Source organism: Tamandua tetradactyla, chromosome 26 (genome assembly GCF_023851605.1).
Source record: "Tamandua tetradactyla isolate mTamTet1 chromosome 26, mTamTet1.pri, whole genome shotgun sequence".
Lineage (NCBI taxonomy): Eukaryota > Metazoa > Chordata > Mammalia > Pilosa > Myrmecophagidae > Tamandua > Tamandua tetradactyla.
This window is the reverse complement of record NC_135352.1, coordinates 12293365-12314412: the sequence shown is the minus strand read 5'-3', so window position 1 is coordinate 12314412 and position 21048 is coordinate 12293365. Positions and strand designations below refer to the sequence as shown.

Sequence of the window (21048 nt, the reverse complement as noted above, 5' to 3'; positions counted from 1 at the left end):
TTCAATATTTAGCTTTCTGTGGAACCACCATAGCAGCTGTACCATTATACATTTCCATCAGTAGTGTGTAAGTGTCCCAGTTTCTCCACATCCTCTCCAACATTTTTAGTTTTCTGTTTAATAGCAGCCATTCTTATAGGTGTGAGGTGGTATCTCATCGTAGTTTTGATCTGCACTTCCCTTATAGCTAATGAAAATGATCATCTCTTCATGTTCTTTTTAGCCATCTATATTTGCTCTTTGGAAAAATGCCTATTTATATCTTTAGCCCATTTTATAATTGGATTGTTTGTTCTTTTGTTGTTGAGTTGTATGATTTCTTTATGTATATAGGATATCAAACATTTATCCCATATGTGATTTCCAAGTATTTTCTCGCATTGAGTTTGACTGCCTCTCCACCTTTTCGACTGTCTTTTGGGACACTAAAGCATTTGATTTTGAGGCGTTCCCAATTAACTATTTTTTCTTTCATTGTTTGTGCTTTGGAGGTAAAATTTAGGAAGTTACCTCCTATTACTAGGTCCTGAAGATGTGTCCCTATTCTTTATTCTAGGAGTTTTATGATACTTATTCTTACATTTAGGTGTTTAATTTTGAGTTAATTTTTGCAGAGGGTGTAAGGTAAGGGTTCTTTTTCTTTCTTTTGGCTATTGATATCTAGTTCTCCCATGCCCATTTACTAAAAAACTATTTTGTCCCAATTCGTTGCATTTGGGGCCTTCATTGAAGATCAGTTGACCATGGGTTTGGTTGTCTATTTCTGCACTCCCAATTCGATTCCATTGGTCAATTCTTCTTTGTGCCAGTACCATGCTGTTTTGAGCAAGGAGGCTTCATAAGCTTTGTAATCAAGAAGTAATAATCCTCCCACTTTGTTCTTCTTTTTTTAGAATATTTTTACCTACTTGGGATCTCTTTCCTTTCCAAGTAAATTTGGTAACTAGCTTTTCCAAGTTGTCACATTAGGTTGTTGGGACTTTGATTGGCACTGCTTTGAATCTGTAGATCAGGTTGGGTAGAATTGACATGTTAACTACATTTAACCTTCCTATCCATGAGCAGTGAATGTCTTTCAATCTATTTCAATCTTTGATTTCTTTTTTAGCAATGTTACATAGTTTTCCGTGTATACATTCTTTAGATCCCTTGTTAAGTTCATTCTTAGATCCTTAATATTTTTGGTTTTTATTTGAATCTAATTTTTTCCAATTTTTTTCTCAGGTCATTGCTTGTCTATAGAAACATTACTGATTTTTGCACAATAATCTTATATCCTGCCACCTTGCTACATTTATTAGCTCACGTGACTTTTTAGTAGTAGAGTTCTCAGGATTTTTCAAATATAGTATCATGTTATCAGCAAATAATGAAAGTCTAACTTCTTCCTTTCCAATTTGGATGCTTTTTATTTCTTTCACCTGTCTGATTGCTCTAGCTAGAACTTCTAATACAATGTTGAATAATAGTGATGACAGAGGGCATCCTTGTCTTGTTCCCTATCTTAGGGGGAAGACTTTCTATCTGTCACCATTGAGTATGATGCTGGCTTTGGGTTTTTCATACATGCCCTTTACCATATTGAGGAAGTTCCTTTGATTTCTTACCTTTTGAAGTATTTTATCAGAAAAGGATGTTGAATTCTGTTGAATGCTCATTCAACATCAATTGTGATGATCATGTGATTTTTCCTTTTATTAATGTACTATATTACATTAATTGATTTTCTTATGTTGAAGCACCCTTGCATTCCTGGTATAAATCCCGCTTGGTCATGGTATATAATTCTTTTAACATGTCATTGGATTTGTTTTGCTAGTATTTTGCTGAGAATTTTTGCATCTGTGTTCATTAGGGAGATTGGCCTGTGGTTTTCCTTTCTTATAGCATCTTTACCTGGTTTGGTATTAGAGTGATGTTAGCTTCATAAAATGAGTTAGGTAGTGTTCCTTTTTCCTCAGTTTTTGGAAAAGTTTGAGCAAAATTGGTGTTCTGCCACTGAGCCACCGTTATACCACTCTCTCCCTCACTTTGGAGGGCAGTTTGGCTGGGTACAGAATTCTTGGCTGGAAATCTTTTTCTTTCAAGATTTTAACCATATCATACCACTGCCTCCTTGCCTCCATAGTGCCTGTTGAATAGTCCAATCTCAGTCTTACGTGGTTTTCCTTCTATGTAGTAGATTGTTTTTCTCTTGTCACTTTCAGAATTTTCTGCTTCTCTTCAACATTTGACAGACTGATTAGTATGTGACTTAGAGTAGGTCTATTTGGATTTATTCTATTTGGGGTTTGTTGGGCTTCTTTGATTTGCGTACTTATGTCTTTTTATAAGGGTTGTGAAGTTTTCCCCTATTATATCCTCAGCTAATCTTTCTAACCCTTTACTCTCCTCTTCTTCTTCTGGGACACTGATGATTCTTACATTTCTGTGCTTCGTTTTGTCCATTATTTCCCTGAGATCCAATTAAAATTTTTCCATCTTTTTTGCCATTTGCTCTTTTGTATGTTTGAAATCAATTATCCCATCCTCTAGTTCACTTATTCTTTCTTCTGTCTCTTCAAATCCGCTGTTGTGTCTCTAGTATATTTTTGATTAGGTCTATAGCATCTTTAATCTCTATGCTATCTGCTATTTTTCTATTTATTCTTTCAAATTATTCTTTATGTTCTGCTAGTGTCTTCTTGATCTCCTACATGAACATTTTCGATTAATTGTTCTCAAGTCTATGTCTCCTCTGGTGATTTAATTTGGGCATTTTGTTGGGCTGTATCTGACTCCATCTTCATATGCTTTATGATTTTCTGTTGTCTTCAAGGCCTGTAATTATTTTGATAAGGTTATTTTGGAAGTTGATTTCCTTCAGTAGTCTAAAGTTTTGTATTTGTGGGACGGGTGTGGGGCAGGATGTAGGGCATGGGACAGGGCACAGCAGTGTGGTGATGGGTGTGGTGCAGGGATAGGCGCAGATTGGAGGTGCTATGCTGGTGTCCGGGAGTGGGAGATGTGGGATGTGGGATTGTGTGGTGTGGCACGGGGGCTGTTAGGCGGAGTGAATCTCGGGCAGGACTTGAAGCACAGGAGCAGGGCATGGTATGGGGTCACAGAGCCTGGGAGCATCAGGACGTGAATCAGGCTTGTTGTGAGGGTGTGTGGGGGCAGGTGCATGAGCATGTTGCAGGTGAGTGCATGGAGCGTGGGGCTTGTGTGGGTATCAAGATGTGGGGTTCGGGATGCAGAAGTCAGGGTGCAGGGGAGTCAGTGCTCGGGTGCGTGCTTGCACGAGGTTGAGGGGCCCGGGAGAACCAAGATGCTGATATGTGCGTGCACAGGAAGCAGGCACATGTTGTAGGGGTTGTGGGGCGTGAATCAGTGGGCAGGGTGCATGTGTGCCTGTCGTGGGGTGGGCATGGACCTGGCCCAGATACACAGGTATAAGGGGTGCTGGGGACAAGTCTGCACGTGTGCACAGCACATGGGGTGGCTGGGATGTAAATGTGCACAAGGTTTGGGCTGTGTGGCATGGATGCACACATGAGTACCTGTGGGGTGGGAAGATGGGGTGCTTTTGTTAGAGGGGTAGTGCGAGGTTGGTATGGTGCAGGGATTGAGAGGGTGGACCCTCATGCCTGGATACCAGGGTGGATAGGATGTGGGTGTGCGCGTGTGTGAATCTGGAAGTGGTGGGTTCTGGTGTGTGCCTGTGCAGACCTTGGGGTAGTGGGGCATGGTGTGTGCCTTTGTGTGCTGGGAGTGTGTGGTATGGATGTGCTGGTGAGTGCTTGCTTCGAACTGGGGGTGTGGGGCAGGGGTGCATGGGGTTTGGAGTGCAAGGATTGAGAGGGCAGTGCGTATATGCCTGGGTTCCAGGGCCAGTAGGCCATGGATGTACGTGTATGTGGGGCAGGCATTTGGGATCGGCATGCATGGGTCCAGGGGGTGTCAGGGCATGGTACTTGGAGAGCTTTGGGGTAGGGTTTGGGTGCATGTGATACAGGGGAGCGTGGCGGGCAGGGTTCAGATGTATGAGGCTTGGGGAACCTTGTGGGTTGCTAAGTGGGTGGCCTGCGTTGGTGTGGTACATTTAAGGAATGCGGCTTGACTTGCTTCCTAGTCCCTGTCACCCTGTCCGCGCACTCCTGAGGGCTCTGGGCCTCTGTTTGGAAAGGGGTGCTTTTGGCTGTTTGAGCTAGCTGGATGGTCTTTGGTTCTCTGTGTCTCAGTTCTTCAGCTTTTGCAACTAGGGCCTTCCTGTGTGGTGTAGAAGACCCTCCCAGGTCATTTACACCCTGGAATTGTCATCCTGGTTGTTTTTCTGTCACCTCTCTAGCTGTTCCTAGGGATGAACTCAACATCTATTCTACCATCTTCCTGGAAGTCTACCTTGTACCAGTACCACACTGTTTTGATTACTGTAGCTTTCTATCAAGTTTTGAAGTCAGTCCTCTAACTTTGTCCTCCTTTTTCAATTGTTTTGGTTATTTGTGGTTCCTAGCAATTCCATATAAATTTGAAGATTAGCTTTTCCATATTTGCAAAAAGGCCATTGTGATTTCGAAAGGGATTATATTCAATCTGTAGCTCATTTTGGGTAGTGTTGCTGTTTTTTTTTTTTTTTTTTTTTTTTTAAAGAGAGAGGGAGGAAAGGAAGGAAAGACAGAGAAGGAAGGAAGGGAGGAAGAAAGGGAAACATTTTTAAACATTTTCTTGTTTTATTATATTTTGTTTGTTTGTTTGTTTTTTACATGGGCTGGGGCCGGGAATCGAACCGGGGTCCTCCGGCACGGCAGGCAAGCACTCTTGCCCGCTGAGCCACCGCGGCCCGCCCAGTGTTGCTGTTTTTATGATATTAAAATTGCAAACCAATCCATGAATATGATACATCTTTCCATTTATTTAGGTCATCTTTAATTTTTTTTTTTCAGAGATGTGTTTGTAGTTTTCAGAGTTCCAGTCTCTCACCTTCTTGGTTAAATTTATTCTTAAGTATTTGTAAAGATATTGGTCTGTAGTTTTCTTGTGATGTCTTTGTTTTGTTTTGTCTAGGTTTGTTATTAGGCTATGCACCTTTATATTTAAAAATACCAATATATATATAATATCAAATAATGGCTGTGATTGGCCCCATTGTATTTAGTGTGTAACAATTTTAGTAAATGATTTTTAAAAAGAATATTAGAAATGACTGTTAACACTTCATTTAAAAGTTACCCTGTACAAGTAGCTGAATTACAGTGCAAAATGAATTCCCAAACTTGTAGGATATTGGCAGTTAAAGTGAGGGCAATGATTGGGAAGAAATGGGATCCTAAAAATTGGAGTGGGGATGTATCAGCAGATCATGATGAAGATGGGGTTATTAAACCCTTAAATTCTGCTGAGTCATCTTTGCCAGTAGAAACAATCCTTCTGTCTCCATGTTGAAAGGTTAACCCTACTTTGCTAGATAAATCTATTCCTCAGGTCTTCCCTGAGGAAACAGCCCTTTTACCTCTATTTGAAGAGATTAATCTTACTTTGTGGGACAAAATTTTAACGGAATCCCCTGAAGTAGTTAACTTGTAAGACACCTCTAATTTTCCTTAGCACCCACCTTCATCTCTCCTTTTTTACTTCCAGACCTTTGACTGGAGTTTTTCCCAGTTAAAGTGATTTTCCCCTTTTTCCCAGCAAACCTCTAAAGATGAGGCACAAAGTGTGACCCGTGAGGAAATGTGTTATATTTAAAAAGAATGGCATGGGTTTTCCAGTCCCTACAGACAGAAGTTGCAGAATATGTCTGGGAATAGATATTAAGGCTATGGGATTATTTTGGAAGGAACAAAGTTGGATAAGGCCAAACAGTATTGTAGTGGACATTTTTAGACTTGGCTGTCTCTGTGTATATATGAGAGTTTGGTATATTAATGGAAAAAATTGCCAGTTCATGGAGTTTATGCATCTTCTACATGGTATTGTGAAAATTTTTTCCAAGAAGCTATTACCACTTCATATGTTCAATAGTATATGAGTGATCCTATTGATAATTATCCTTGCCACCCTTTGTGAGGCTTTAAGTTTTGCCAGATTGATGTGAAATGTTAAATTTATTTTAATTTGCTTTCTCCTGATTTCTAGTGAGATTTAATGTCTTCATATACTTATTTTAATTTATTGGCCATTTCTTTTTGGTTGTTCATTTTTCCTCCCATTTTTTGACTTTGGTTGTTTGTCTTTTTCTTACTCATTTTTCAAGGAAATTAAAAATATTTTCTGACTATTAATTATCAGTTACATGTATCACAGATATCTTCTGTTTGTGGCTTGTGTTTTAACTTTTTGAATAGTGTTTGTAGTTATACAGATGTTGAAAGTTTTAATGCAATTAATTTAGACCATTTTCTCCTTTTAGCATGAGTCTATCTGATGGGGATGTGATAGGATTTGACATGGAATGGCCACCAATGTACAATAAGGGAACACTAGGCAGAGTTGCACTAATTCAGTTGTGTGTATCAGAGAACAAATGTTATTTGTTTCACATTTCTTCAATGTCAGGTTCGTATCTCTTTTGTTTGTTTCATTTTTTTATGGTTGATAATTGTATTATGTTGACTTTTTCCATTTTATAAAATTAAACTCTTTCATTAGCTCTCTTCATCTTACATGTAATTAAGTATTTATAAATTCTATCTGGTTCACTTCTGTTTTAATTTTCACAGCATCCTTGTTAGGTAGGTGGGAGGGATATTATTCCTTTTTAGAGAGGAGAAAACTGAATTTTAGATGGGCTAAATGACTGGAAAGATATTGTTAGTGTTAAGAAAAAAACAAAAACATTATTTTTTTCTTTTTACTTATTCAGGACTTTTTGCTTTAGGTAAGAAAAATATTCAAGGTGAATGTTTCTGAATTTAAATTTGACATAAACACAAATTTAATTTTAAGAATTGAATGTGTAAGAAGTAGAAAGTGAATCCATCATACTTGATTGAACCTGTTGAAATAACAATAAAATGTTATAGTTTTCCCCCAGGCTTTAAAAGTGTTGCTTGAAAATGAAGCAATTAAAAAGGCAGGTGTAGGAATTGAAGGAGATCAGTGGAAACTTCTACGTGACTTTGACATCAAATTGAAGAGTTTTGTGGAACTGACAGATGTTGCCAATGAAAAGGTTGAACTAATATATATATATTTTCATAAACAAAATAATTTTGCATTTCGCAGAATGTTCCTTCTATCTGAATGTTAGATTTTTGGAAAAAATAATTTAGCTTTATGATGATTTTTGTAATACCAAAGATGTTCCAAATAAGTGCTCTGTAATAAAAACCTTCCGTTTAAATTGATTGACTTGGCATACAATTTGTTTAAACCCCCCTTTTCCCCACCCTTCGTACTATTTCACTGTATTTTATATGTTTGCATATTTTAAATATTATATTTTAAGTTCATCTCTTTAATACAATTTTTTTTAAGAAGAGCATAATGCAGCTCTTGTGGTATAATGTTCTTAGTGGAAGTGTGACCATCACTTCCATCACCCACATTTCACATATTTTATTAATGTAGTCATTACATTAAATTCCCATATTTAGCTGGTTATTCATTTGGGAAGTAGAAAGTCTATTAACCAATTCAGCTTTTTCCATGAACAATAGTTTCACAGTCAAAGAATTTAAATACTTTCATTGTAAATTCCAGGATAAAATTCTTATAATGTGAATTGTAATAGAAGTTCTTAGTGACAGTAAATTAATTGAGGAATATCTCTGGGTTATATTTTGGTATGATATTTCTAATTTTATTTGTAGCATTGATATTTGACTATATTTAGGAACATCTGAAAAATAGAGACATTTCTAAAATAATAATTCCAAAATAATTTTACTGTGTTGATTTATTTTATTTCTTCTAGCTGAAAAGTACAGAGACCTGGAGCCTCAATGGTCTGGTTAAGCACCTCTTAAGCAAACAGCTTCTGAAAGACAAGTCTGTCCGCTGTAGCAACTGGAGTAATTTTCCTCTCACTGAGGACCAGAAACTGTATGCAGCCACAGATGCTTATGTATGTACTTAAAAGATGTTTAGTCTGTTAAATACTTTTTAAAACCTTATCGTAGAGCGGGCAACGATGGCTCAGTGACGGAGTTCTCGCCTGCCATGCCGAAGGCCTGGGTTCCTTTCCTGGTGCTTGTCCGTGTAAATAAAAAGAATTAAAAAAAAAAAAGGAAAACCATATCATAAATCTTTAGAGAAAAATTTTATTGTTTTGGTGTCACAATCACAACTAAAATATTTTAAATCAGTTTGGCATTAAAAATGCTTATGAAGGGCGGGCCGCGGTGGCTCAGCGGGCAAAGTGCTTGCCTGCTATGCCGGAGGACCTCGGTTCGATTCCCGGCCCCAGCCCATGTAACAAAAACGGAGAAACAGAATACAATAAAACAAGAAAATGTTTAAAAATGTTTCCCTTTCTTCCTTCCTTCCTTCCTTCTATCCTTCCTTCCTTCTCTCTGTCTTTCCTTTAAAAAAAAAAAAAAAAAATGCTTATGAAGAGCTTAGTGACGGTATTAATTAGCAAATACCAGTCAACAGATCAATCAGTCCTAGTTATTTTAATTACTCAGAAGCAAAAATAATGTCCCAGTTTGAAGATAAAGAGAAAAAAAAAGCTAACCTTGTAAAAACATGAAAGCCTAAAAACCTCAGGCTGAGCAAGTATAAATGTTATTGATGATGTATTTGATTTGCGTGCAACTTGAGAATAAAAATAATCACAAGACACTTTCTATATTGAAACCGGTCTTCCCATTTTTATCAATAAATTGTGTAAATTTAGAAAAATTGCCTGCAAATTTAGCTTTCTGTTGCTTGTGTTTAGTTACATTTTCATATTTAACATATCTGTGTGTAGTAAAATTTGAGCATATCTTCAGATAAACCCTATGTGTTTCTTTTTCCTAATTCATACATTTATTTGTAGATGAAAATCTTGTTTCCCTTTTTGCATCTACTTTTAAGAATATAAACTTCTTTTGGTTTTGGTTGCCTTTAGGATTCTCTTTTCATTTTTCTGCCCTTATAGGCTGGTCTCATCATTTACCAAAAATTAGAAACTTTGGATAATGCTGTGCAGATGTTGGCTATACATAAAGGTAAGTTATGATCTAAAAAAAAAATAGACAAAATGTGAATTTGGTCTTTTGTGAACTTTATCTCCAAAAAGACATATTCACACATGTGCAAAGTGTTTAGTATTACTACACCTTCTTGAGCGTCCGAGCAGTGTTGCCATAGGGAGTGCTCTGTCTTGCCAAATGTTAGTGTTTTGGGCATGTTCCTGTGGCAGAGTGGGACTTTCTGTCTTCACTTGGTTATGTTGCTATTCATTTGCCTTCTAGACTTGGAGATTTGTGGCTTTGCTAAGATCAGTGATGAAACCTACTGTCTCCCAGACTGGATATTATACAACTTTGCTGTGAATACTTAACATGCATGAGATGTTTTATAGTACACTGGTACACATTTCTAGACTTTCTCCAGAGTTAGATAACACTGCTGTTTGGTCTCCAAAAAAGGATGACTACTTCTTTGAATGTCAGTGCCTTTCTCAGATGACTCCATAGGTCAGTGACAGCAGAAGGAGCCAGGTAGTGGTGTGGAAGAGCATGAGCTTTGGAGTCAAAGACCATGGTGGTCCCAAGCTGTGTAACCTGGGATTTACCTGTTCTGCATGTTCAAATTGTGGATAATAGGTTAATATCTATTTCGTAAAATAGTTGTGAGTATTTACAGGCACAAAATAGCCAAAACACCTGTTCTAGTTTGCAAGCTGCCAGAATGTGATAGACCAGAACCGGAATGGATTTTAAAAAGGGAAATTTATTAAGTTCCAAGTTTACAGTTCTAAGGCCAGAAAATTAAGGCATTGAGGGAAAGATACCTTAACTCCAAAGAAAGGACTGATGAAGTTTGGGCTTTCTCTCGCAGTTGGGATGGTACATGGCGACATCTGCTAGCTTCTCACCTCATTTCATAAGGCTTCCCTGAGGGCATTTTCCTTCTGCTCCAACAGTCTCTGGCTGCATGGGCTCTGTTGGTTTTGGTGGCTCTGTCAGTTCTGGTGGCTCTAAAGCTTTTTCCCAAATGATTCCTTCTTAAAGTAAGCAGTCCCACCATTTTTTTTTTTTTTTTTTTTTATGTGGGCAGGCACTGGGAAATGAATCTGAAGTGGCAGGTGAGAATTCTGCCACTGAGCCACTATTGCCCTCCTGCAACCCTGCTTTTAGTGGGTGGAGATATATCTCCATGGAAACCTTCTAATCAAAAGTTATCACCCATAATTGGGAGGTTCACATCTCCAGGGAAACAATAAAAAAACTCCCATTCAGCAATATTGAATGAGGGACATGGCTTTTCTGGGGTACATAATAGCTTCAAACTGGCACAGCACCTTTGTATATTCTATAGTAGTTGCTCTTACAGTTCTTATCATAGCTTCCTTTTGGAGATTTTAAAGAGTCTTTATGTTTTGTTGATATGACAAATTAGGCAGTTTTGTGAAATAAACTTAAAAGTATGGCTTGATGGATGGTTCAGTGGTAGAATGCTCGCTTTCCATGTGGAAGATCTGGGTTTGATTCCTGGACCATGCACCCCCCCCCCCAAAAAAAATGTATATATATGGCTTGACCTCCTTATATAAAATCATGTAATTTATTCTTTATAATTGTCATTAAGGAGGACTCGTACCCTCAGGTAGATCCTAAATTTTTACATGTTAAGGTAGAAGATTCCTTATACTTTTGTTCTTTCTCTAGAAAGCCACTTCTGAGGAGTGCCTGCTGACCCTCTGTAGCCAAAGGTACTATGGCTGGAAGTTGCCCTAACTGAAATAGATATGTTTTTGAAGCTGATTTGGGAAACAATATATAAGAACTTATTTAAATCAGAGCTAAAATTTAACAGATTTTTGTCATCTAGTCTGGAAACCTAACCAACTAGGTTTAGGAAAATATGTTTAGTTTCAAACTTACAATGAGTTGTGTTCTCAGAATTGGTTTCTACATTTGATATCACTTGTATTATACTTAATTCTGCATTGATAACCAGAAGGTGATTCATGATTTTCTGATTTCATGGTGTTCTAGTTTGCTAGCTGCCAGAATGCAATATACCAGAAATAGAATGCCTTTTAAAAAGGGAAATTTAATAAGTTGTAAGTTTACAGTTCTAAGGCTGTGAAAATGTCCAAATTAAAACAAGGTTATAGAAATGTCCAACCTAAGGCATCCAAGGAAAGATACTTTGGTTCAAGAAGGCCGATGACATTCAGGTTTCCTCTCTCAACTGGAAAGACACGGCGAACATGGTGATGTCTACTAGTTTTCTCTCCAGGCTTCTTGTTTCCTGAAGCTCTGGGGACATATTCCTTCTTCATCTCCAAAGATGTCTGGCTGCATGTGCTCTATAGCTCTTAAGCTTTTTCCAAAATGTTTTCCCCTTTTAAAGGATTCCAGTAAACTAATCAAGACCTGTCTGGAATGGGTGGAGTCACATCTCCCTCTAATCAAAGGTTAATACCTGCAATTGGGTGGAGATAATCCATCTCATCTCTCATCTCTGTGGAGATAATCTAATCAAATTTCCAATCTACTGAATAGGGATTAAAAGAAATGGCTGCTTCCACAAGATGGATCAGGATTAGAACATGACTTTTCTAGGGAATATAATCCTTTCAATCCAGCACACATGGTTTGTACAATTACTTGTAGATTACACTTGATGAAAGTAATATGTTTATGACATTTTTATTGAAGTAACATGTTTTATAAGTCAGTATTGGAAATCCTGGTATTGGAAATCCTGGTATCTGTATGGGCTGTCTTTGCAGTGCTGCAGTCTTTGACCAACATGTTTTTTTTCTTCATTGTATTATATGTGTGAGTATACTATGACATCATAAGTGAAGTAACTTGATTAGGATCCCAGGGAATTGTAATTAAGAGCACTATTAAAACTTTTTTTTCAGTCTGTTTTTAAGCCAGAGGTATTAGCTTCACTGTTCTCTCATTTTCCTGGCATATGCGTTGCTGGCATTGTGAAATGATTTGGTTTGTATTATCAGATTATGTTTTCTTTGTATTCTCCTTTGGTTTATATTATCAGATTGTGTTTTTCTTATTAAAGGGCAAAACTGGGTTAGAATATCAGAAAATAAGAGGATATTTGCACACTGTTCTTCACTGTTAAAATATTGACTTATTCCCTAGACAGTAGCTAATACACAGTTAACTATATTGTAGTTTAGTATGCATTTATTCATTCATTAAATATTTTTTAACGCTTTCCAATATGTCGTTAGAGTAGTGAACAAGAGAGACATGATCTATTTCTTGAGGGAAACCTGCCATTTCAGGGGGATATAGGTGAATAAGAAAAGACAATTGCAGTGGAGGGAAATAAGTCTTATGATGTGGGAAAATATCTCCTATGTGTTATGGATAACATATAGGAGAGAGATCCAGAGCATATTTGGAAGTATCAGGGAATGTTTCTTGGAGAAAGAGATGTTTAAGCCGAGAGTGGAAATATGAGGAAGAGTGAGCAAGCCAAAGAATGAGGTTAAAATGTCTTAGACACCTAAATAGCAGGTGTACAGTTTCAGAGGTGAGAGAGATCATGGTATATATAGATAATTGAACACATTTCAGATTGGGATTTTTGAATATGAAAGGGTGATTGTTGAAGGAGAATTAGAAAGGAAAGCAGATATGTCATGTTAGGGTGTTTTTACCTCCTCCTGGAATGCAAATGAAGCTGTTGAGAGTTTTAAACAGAGAAGAGAAATTGATTACATTGAAAAGTGCTTGGGCTCGCTTGCCCCACTGCCAAGATGCTGAAAGGAAAGAAGGTGAAGGTGAAGAAGGTAGCCCCAGCCCTGCTGTTGTGAAGAAGCAGGAGGTGATTTTAAGATCCAGAGATAGTGGCAGCAATGGCACAGTCCTATGGCATATGCTTCAGAGGAGCTAAAGTTTTTGAAGGATGAGAGAAATGGTTATTAACAGCAAGAAATTTTAAGCAGGGCAAAGATTTGGGAAGGAAGGGAAGGTTGTGTAGGTTGATGAATGAATGATGTGCCAGAAAGAAATACTGGTGGATTAGAAATACTTTCATTTTATTTTGGTGATGACTGGTATAAGAAGGGAAACGATAAAAGCTGTTGGCAAGGTTATGCCTATCAAATTATATTTATTAAGTAGTAGCCCACATGGTGTTTTGTTGATTTCTGATTTTGAAATAGTGCTGGTGGGTTCACATTCTCATGTCTGCTTTCCCCTGTTTAGGTTGGTAACCACTGGATTGTGACATGTGTCAGTGTAGAACATTTGGAATTTATTCTGAAGTTTAAATAGCCATATTTTGAAAGTGAAGTAAAGTGATTTAGGTGATTTGGGGACAGGATAAGAAAGTCTTTTTGTTGGAATTCTTTTGAAGAAAAAAAATGAATATTTGAGGCCTTTGAAGTGGTTCAATAATATCTCTGCTTTGTGGTTTGATGACTAATATTGTGGATTTTTTTTTTTTGCTCCCAGAGGAGGAAATACTGCCTAGTGATGTGAAGAAACAGTTGACTTCAATCTCTGATGAGATGGTGGATCTGGCTAAGCACCTTCCTGACAATTTCAGAAAATTGGAAAATCCACAGAGGTTAAATTTTATTTGTTTTTTAAGTTAATTCTGTTTTTATTGCATTTTCCTATATATTCAATTTTTAATGTTCATTAAGGTAGGCTTATTCAAATTGACTTAAGTACACACACACACGGTATATAAATTTGAGATTTATCTGATTATGAAATAGGACATCAAAAGGTTTAAGACTTTTCTGTGCTTTGTTGGATGTTTCATGAAATGAAGAAATCTAATATGAATTACATTTATATTATATTTTTGTATAAACAAAATAAAATTCATAAATACACATGAAAGTAAGATTCAAAATTGTTATTTTTTTCAGTTTCTGAGCATCTTTCATTTACAGTTCAGTCAGTTGAAATCTGTCAATAAAAGCAGCTTTTCTACTTAGTGGCTTTATTTTTCTGGTTATAAATATTATTTAAAAATCTGTGTAATCAGTAGACTGTTAGAACAAAAGGCATTCAGATTTTAAATATTGTTTTATAGCTAAAATACCAGATAATTTGAGTTATTGGATAAAATGTCTCTACAGATCATATGTTTGGACTGTAGCTGCTACATAGCTAACTCTATGGAACTGGGTTTATCCCTTGCCTTAATGGCTATTAAATCTCTAAAAACAAGAATGTGCTTAAACAGTGAGTGGTTACATGTGGCAATATAATTTTGAGGCAAAAATACTTAGTACAGATGCAGAGCAGTTACTTGGAATTGAAATATTTCTGACTGACAAAATGCAATGTTAATGTATTCTTTTTGGATGATATTTGTGATATATTTTGAATGAGTGATTTAAAAATATGTTGTAGAAATTCAGTTCCTCTTGTAAGTCATTTTTTCACTTAGCAGTTTGTTTCAGTAGTTTTGGAACTTTCAGAATTTCTGAAAGATTTAACTTTTGGGAGATGGTGGGTTATTTCTTATTAATTTTTGCAGTTTTCTCTCCACAGAAGAAAGAAGCTTTTGTGTACTTCTTACATGCTGCTCAGAGCTTTGTTCTAGGAATTAAAATACCTATTGAATATAAATTACATACACATAGTGCTTTGTTTTATAGTATCAGAGCTAATACTTGAAAGTGGAAAATATTGGATTCATTTTTGGTGAAGATAAATCTTGTAAAGTTGTAGTATCCAACCAAACAAGAACCAGTTCCATCTATATTGTATGTTTTTTTCATGTGTGTATAGTAATCTACTTATCTAGATTATACCTCAGCACCAGCAGGGAGCAAAACAGGCCTCTGAACAGTCAAGATACATTCCATAATCACATATTCAGGCTCATTTACTTGAGGCCACATTCAGAGCATATTTGCTTTTCCTTTGGAGGCACAGTTTGACAAGCTCCACTATCTAGATTCCCATGTTCAAAGTGGACTAAAAGTGAAAACCAGATATGAATGAGGAGTGGTGTCCACAGGACAAGAGCAGGAAGTGTTAGCTGGCAATCCTTGAAGGAGTGGACAAGACCAATAAAAATTAGAAACAAGGACTCTTAAAGTCTAGCAGTTTGAACTTTGTTACTGAAGGGAACAGCTTTATGCTTCAGTGGACCCTGCAGATATTGGTATTATATAGTACTGCTTAGTAGTTGATTTAACTTCAGTGTATGTCTCTTGTACTTCTGTTATGCACTTGACATTTTGCTGGTTGAGAAAGCTATTTGTAGACTTCTAACATGCATAATAACAATCCTAAGAATATCAAAAGTAACCTATGTCTTATTGAAGAAGGGGTTTTTAAACTAAATATTAGTTATTTTCTTTTTGTCATTCTTTTAGGTTAGTGCAGGATGAATGCAGCCTTATGGTTTTGTCAGTTGACTTGCACCACTTTTGTCATGTTTATATAGTTATAGCCTTCCCTGTACATTTAACATTTAAACTGTCACATATCTCTTCCTGCTAAACTATTTATAATCTCTCCCTATATTTAAATAGCTGTATATAATGTTAAATGTTCTTTATAAAATTTGAAGAATTTTAGAGTGTAGAATTAGTAAATTTGTAGTTTTGAATGTAAATTTGCTTATAATTTTGTTTGTGTTAATTTCAACATTGTCAACTTAATATGAGCCCCCTGGAAAAGTAAACTCAGTCTTTAAATGTAGAATATAGGGGACCTAGAGATAGAAATTAGAGAAAGGGGTTACCTAATATGTACAGACTAGTTAGTGAGGTTGAACTTAAATGTATGGAAATGGATAGAGGTGATGGTTGCTCATTAGTGGGTTTATAAGTAGTAATGCCATATTGAGAGTGAATATGATCGAGAGAGGTTGTTTAGAGTCATGTGCCTTACTGTTTCCTGTATGAATTTCTTCAAAGGTATATAACCCTTGTACAAAGAGTTAACAATAGAGGGGCATATGGAAAAAAACTACTTATTACATGCTAACATCTATATTTAACAGGAATATATCACTAATACAACAATGCTAGAAATAAATAATTGAGGAGGGCAAGAATTAAGGGGACTTTTGGGTTTTCTCTTTGGTGTGGGTGTGTCTGTTATTTTTTTCTTTGGAGCAGTGAAAATTGACTAAAATGTAGAGTGACAATGGTTGTACAGCTAAGTGAGGATATTGTGAAACATTATTATTTTAGATAGAATACATGCTGTATGAAAAAAAAATTAACTGAGTGCTTAAGTCTTGAGCCCAGAGTGCTGTTAATGGTGTTATTTTTAATGTGGAAATAACTCAGTGAACAGCTCAGCACTTGACGGTTTATTCCCATGAAAGATCACATTTTTATTTGAGTCATCAGTATAAAACTTTAGAATGCATGCCAGATTTTTTTATTTTTTTTATTAATTAAAAAAAAATTAACTAACACAACATTTAGAAATCATTCCATTCTACATATGCAATCAGTATGCATGCCAGATTTTAAGTACTGATTTTAAATACAGAGGAATTAGAAGAGCTAATCAGTAGTAGTAATTAAATAGGTAAAATATACCTCTTTGCTCATCATATTCTGTCTATTCCCTTGAATTTCTTTCTATGCAATACCTAAATATTACTTTAATAAGCTCCACAACAGATTGACAAGATAGTGTCTCATTTTAATCTAGCAGTGGTTTCCTATCACAATTAACCAGGTTTAGTTATATCCACTTTGAAGTCAGTTAAAATTTATATATTAGCACCTGCAATTAAGCAGTTAAGAAATTCATTTCAGATTTATTCATATGGATTTCTTCATACTTTATCACTTGTTTTATTTTCTTACTAATGGATATGGGTTCAGGCTTGAGATTTTGAAGATGTAGACACCATCATTTTTGACTTATGGTATAAACATTCTTAGTGGTTGAGATTGAAAGTAGTAATTGATCAGTGAATTAAAAAAATTAGGTAAAGTGCAGGCCACAGTGGCTTAGCAGGCAGAGTTCTTGCTTGCCATGCCAGAGACCTGAGCTTGATTCCCAGTGCCTGCCCATGCAAAAAAAAAGAAAAAAAAAATAATTTGGTAAAGTATGAAATCATAAAAATTTTCTTTTAACTTAACATATTAATGTATATTTGGTTCCCAATCTTTTGATATATGGCAAAACTTTTTCATTAAAAACAGCCTCCTGTTCCGAGTTCTTGTTTAAACCACACCCATAAGGCATCATCTACATTTTACAATTTTAGTATTTTTCAAATGGAGTGAACACTGAAGCAGTTGGGATGCAGAGTCCTAGAAACTTTTATGATTTTTCCTGCAAACTTTTATGATTATTTTAACCATTGCTAATCAACAATTTTTCTTAAAAAAAAAGAAAGAAATTTGCTAAGTTTTTCATAAGTTAATCTTAGTATTTACTGTTTTTTTTTTTGTGGTGATGGATCATTGATTTATTTTCCTTTTGATTAATTACAATAAAAAGTTTAAGTAGCATAAACAAATTTGGAAGCAGACATTACTGACTCTTGGTAAGCTTGCAAGTCAACCTTTGGGTCTAGAAGTGCCTAGCTGAACTAGGCAGTAGCCTTCTAGCTGTTAGCATCTAGAGCGCATTAAGGAGTAAAAATGACTTTAATCCAGTGGGCTCTCCAAATGAAAGTCAGTTAAGAGAGCTTCTTCGTATTTGAAAATGTCAACACTTGTCATTGTAGTTAATACAATTAAAGTTGAATTAAACTTTCTTAAACTTATTTTAGGGTTTCTGTACTTTTGAAGGATATTTCAGAAAATCTGTATTCATTAAGGAAGATGATACTTGGTTCTGCCAACACCAAGACAGAAATGAGGCCCAGCATTAATTTTGATTTATTATCAATGGAAGATCCAGCTGCTGATAGGATACAACAGAAACAAATTAGAGAACATAAAATTTTTGCTAAAATTAATGATGAAACATGGCACAAAACTCTTGGTAATTTAACTAAACACGACAGAGAAAATATACTTGAAAATGAAGTGAAACGAAAAGAAGATGAATTTGAAGATGTAAAAGAGGACAACAAATTGAAGGAAAATACAGAAAGAATTTGTTTGATGCCATTAGATGTTACAGAACATGAACTCCAAATTTTGGAACAGCAGGCCTGGGAGGAAAATCCTAATGATGTTTCCTATACATCTGCTGAGGTATTAAATAAAGAGTAAATTTTTTTTATTCACTAAAATAGGAATTGACTGATTGTTTTCCGTAAATGGGCCAGTAGTAAATATTTTAGACTCTGTGGGCAATACAGTCTCTGCTACAACTATTCATTTCTGCCGATATAGTGTGAAAGAGGCTGTAAACAAATATAAATGATGTATGAGTGTATCTTTGTTCCAGTAACTTTATTTTTATTAGAGAAGCTATGAGCTTATAGAAAAACCATGCATAAAATACAAGATTTCCATATACTGTCCTATTGTTAATACCTTGAATTGATATGATACATTTGTTACAACTGATGAAGGCACATTTTTATAATTGAATTATTGTCTGTACTTCATAGTTGAACTTTGAGTGCACTGTTTTGTACTGTTCCATAGATTTTTTAAATACATTTTTATTCCAGTAACATATAAAATTTGAATCCCCTTTTAGCCACATTCAAATAGTTAATTCAGTATTGTAATTAGTTACTCTTACAGTGATTGTTACCATTACCAAAAGTTTTCCATTGTCCCAAACAGAAATTCTGTTCATTTTAAGCCTTAACTCCTTATTGACTACCCACATCCCATCCCCGGGTGTTTTAGTTTGCTAAAGCTGCTGGAATGCAATATACCAGAAATGGAATGACTTTTAAAAAGGGAATTTATGAAGTTGCAAGTTTACTGTTTCAAGGCCATGAAAATGTCAAAATTAAGGCACCAACAAGAGGTTACCTTCACTCAAGAAAGGCTGATGCTATCCGGAACACCTCATTCTGCTGGAAAAGCACTTGGCTGTTATCTGCTGGTCTCTTCCTCCTGTGCTCTATTTCTTTCTACCTCTGTTTCCTGTGGAAGTTTTTCTCTTGGTTTCATCTCTTGGCCTCCTTTGCCCCTCGCCAGGTTCTGGCTTGCTTAGCGTCTCATAGGATGGCACCTGGTGGTGTCTGCTGGGCCCTGCATCTCCAAACATCTGGGTCTTTTGTTGGCTCTGTCGATTCTTCCAAAAGGATTCCTTCTTAAAGGACTCTAGTAATCTACCCACCTTAAGTGAGTGAAGACACATCTCCATGGAAACCACCTAATCAAAAGGTCCACCTACAATTGAGTTGGTCACATCTCCATGGAAACATCTTAGTCAATAAAGATCCCACCCACTAATATTGAATGCGGATTAAAGAACATGGCTTTTCTGGGGTACACAACATCACACCTGGTAACCTGTATGCCAGATTCAGAATCTATGAATTTGCTTATTCTAATTATTTCATATCACTGAGATCAAACAATATTTGCCCTTTTGTGTCTGGCTTATTTCATTCAATATGACATCTTCATGGTTCATCTATTTTGTCACATGTATCAGAACTTCATTCCTTTTTATGGATGAATATATACCAACCTCCGTTACTGGTTGATGGACACTTGGATTGCTTCCAACTTTGGGCAGTTGTGAATAATGTCACTATGAACATTGGTCATGCAAGTATCTGTTTCAGTCCCACTTTCAGTTCTTTTGAGTATGTACTTAAAAGTGTGATAGCTGGCTCAAACTTTCTGAGGAACTGCAAAACTGTTTTCTGCAGTGGCTGTGCTATTTTCATTCACACCAACAATGAATGAGTGTTCCTATTTTTCCACATCCTCTCCAACACTTGTAGTTTACTGGTACTTCTTTTTTTAGCAGTAGCCATTCTGGAGAGTATGAAATGGTAACTCTTTATAGTTTTAATTTGCATTTCCCTAACTGCTAATAGTATTGAGCATCTATTTGTATGCTTTTTTTGCCATTTGTATATCTTCTATGAAGAAATGTCTATTCAAGTCTTTTGTCCATTTTTTAATTGGGTTGTTTGTTTTTTTGTTTTTGAATTGAAGCATTCCTTTATATATTCTGGATATTAAAGCCTTATTGAAAATGTGATTTCCAAATATTTTCTCCCATTTTATTGGTTGTCATTTTACTTTCATGATAAAGTCCTTTGAGGTGTAAAAATTTTAAATTTTGTTGAGGTCCTATTTATTTTTTCTTTTGTTGCCTGTGCTTTGGCTGTAAAGTTTAAGAAATCATTGCCCACCGCAAGATACTAAAAATGCTTCCTCATGTTTTCTTTTACTAGTGTTTTATTTCTGGCTCCTAAATTTAGATCTCTGATCTGTTTTAAGTTTATTTTTGTATACACTGTGAGGTAGGATGCCACCATATCTTTCTTTGGCAAATGGAGATCCAGTTTTCCCAGTACCATTTGCTGAAGAGATTATTCTTTCCTAATTGAGTGTTTTTCCCCCTGGTCAAAAATCAGTTGGCTATAAATGTGATGTCTGATTTCTGAGCTCTCAATTCTATTCCATTGGTCTGTATTTTTGTCTTTGTGCCAGTACCATGCTGTTTTGATTACTGTGACTTTGTAATAAGTTTTAAGATCAGGGAAGGCAAGTCCTCCATTTTGTGCTTCTTTTTCAAGATGGCTTTAGCTATTCAGGTCCCCTTCCCCTTCAGTAAATTTGATGATTGGCTTTTCCATTTCTGCAAAGAAGGTTGTTGGAATTTTGCTTGGGAATGCAGTGAATCTGTGAGTCACTTTGGATAGAACTGACATTTTAACAATATTTAGGCTTCCAATCCATGAACACAGAATGTCTTTTGATTTATTTAGGTCTTCTTTGATTTCTTTTAGCTATGTTTTATAGTTTTCTGGGTAGCAGTCTGTTACATTCTTGGTTAGTTTTATCTCTAGATATTTAATTCTTTTAGTTGCTATTGTAAGTGGAATTTG

At 35.9% G+C, this 21048-nt stretch overlaps 1 protein-coding gene across 9 annotated transcripts in view; it reads left to right on the top strand.

Moving 5' to 3' along the window:
- WRN (WRN RecQ like helicase) overlaps positions 1–21048 on the top strand; it is a 163303-nt gene that overhangs the window by 46377 nt on the left and 95878 nt on the right. For 8 of the 9 annotated variants that reach the window (XM_077144687.1, XM_077144691.1, XM_077144689.1 and 5 more), the window contains 6 exons: positions 6392–6537; positions 7005–7153; positions 7898–8047; positions 9068–9137; positions 13578–13692; positions 17839–18268. In XM_077144687.1, coding sequence (XP_077000802.1) covers positions 6392–6537; positions 7005–7153; positions 7898–8047; positions 9068–9137; positions 13578–13692; positions 17839–18268 — 1060 coding nt within the window. Of the gene's footprint in view, positions 1–6391; positions 6538–7004; positions 7154–7897; positions 8048–9067; positions 9138–13577; positions 13693–17838; positions 18269–21048 lie in introns of those variants that run through there. The other variant, XM_077144693.1, reaches the window with a different exon arrangement.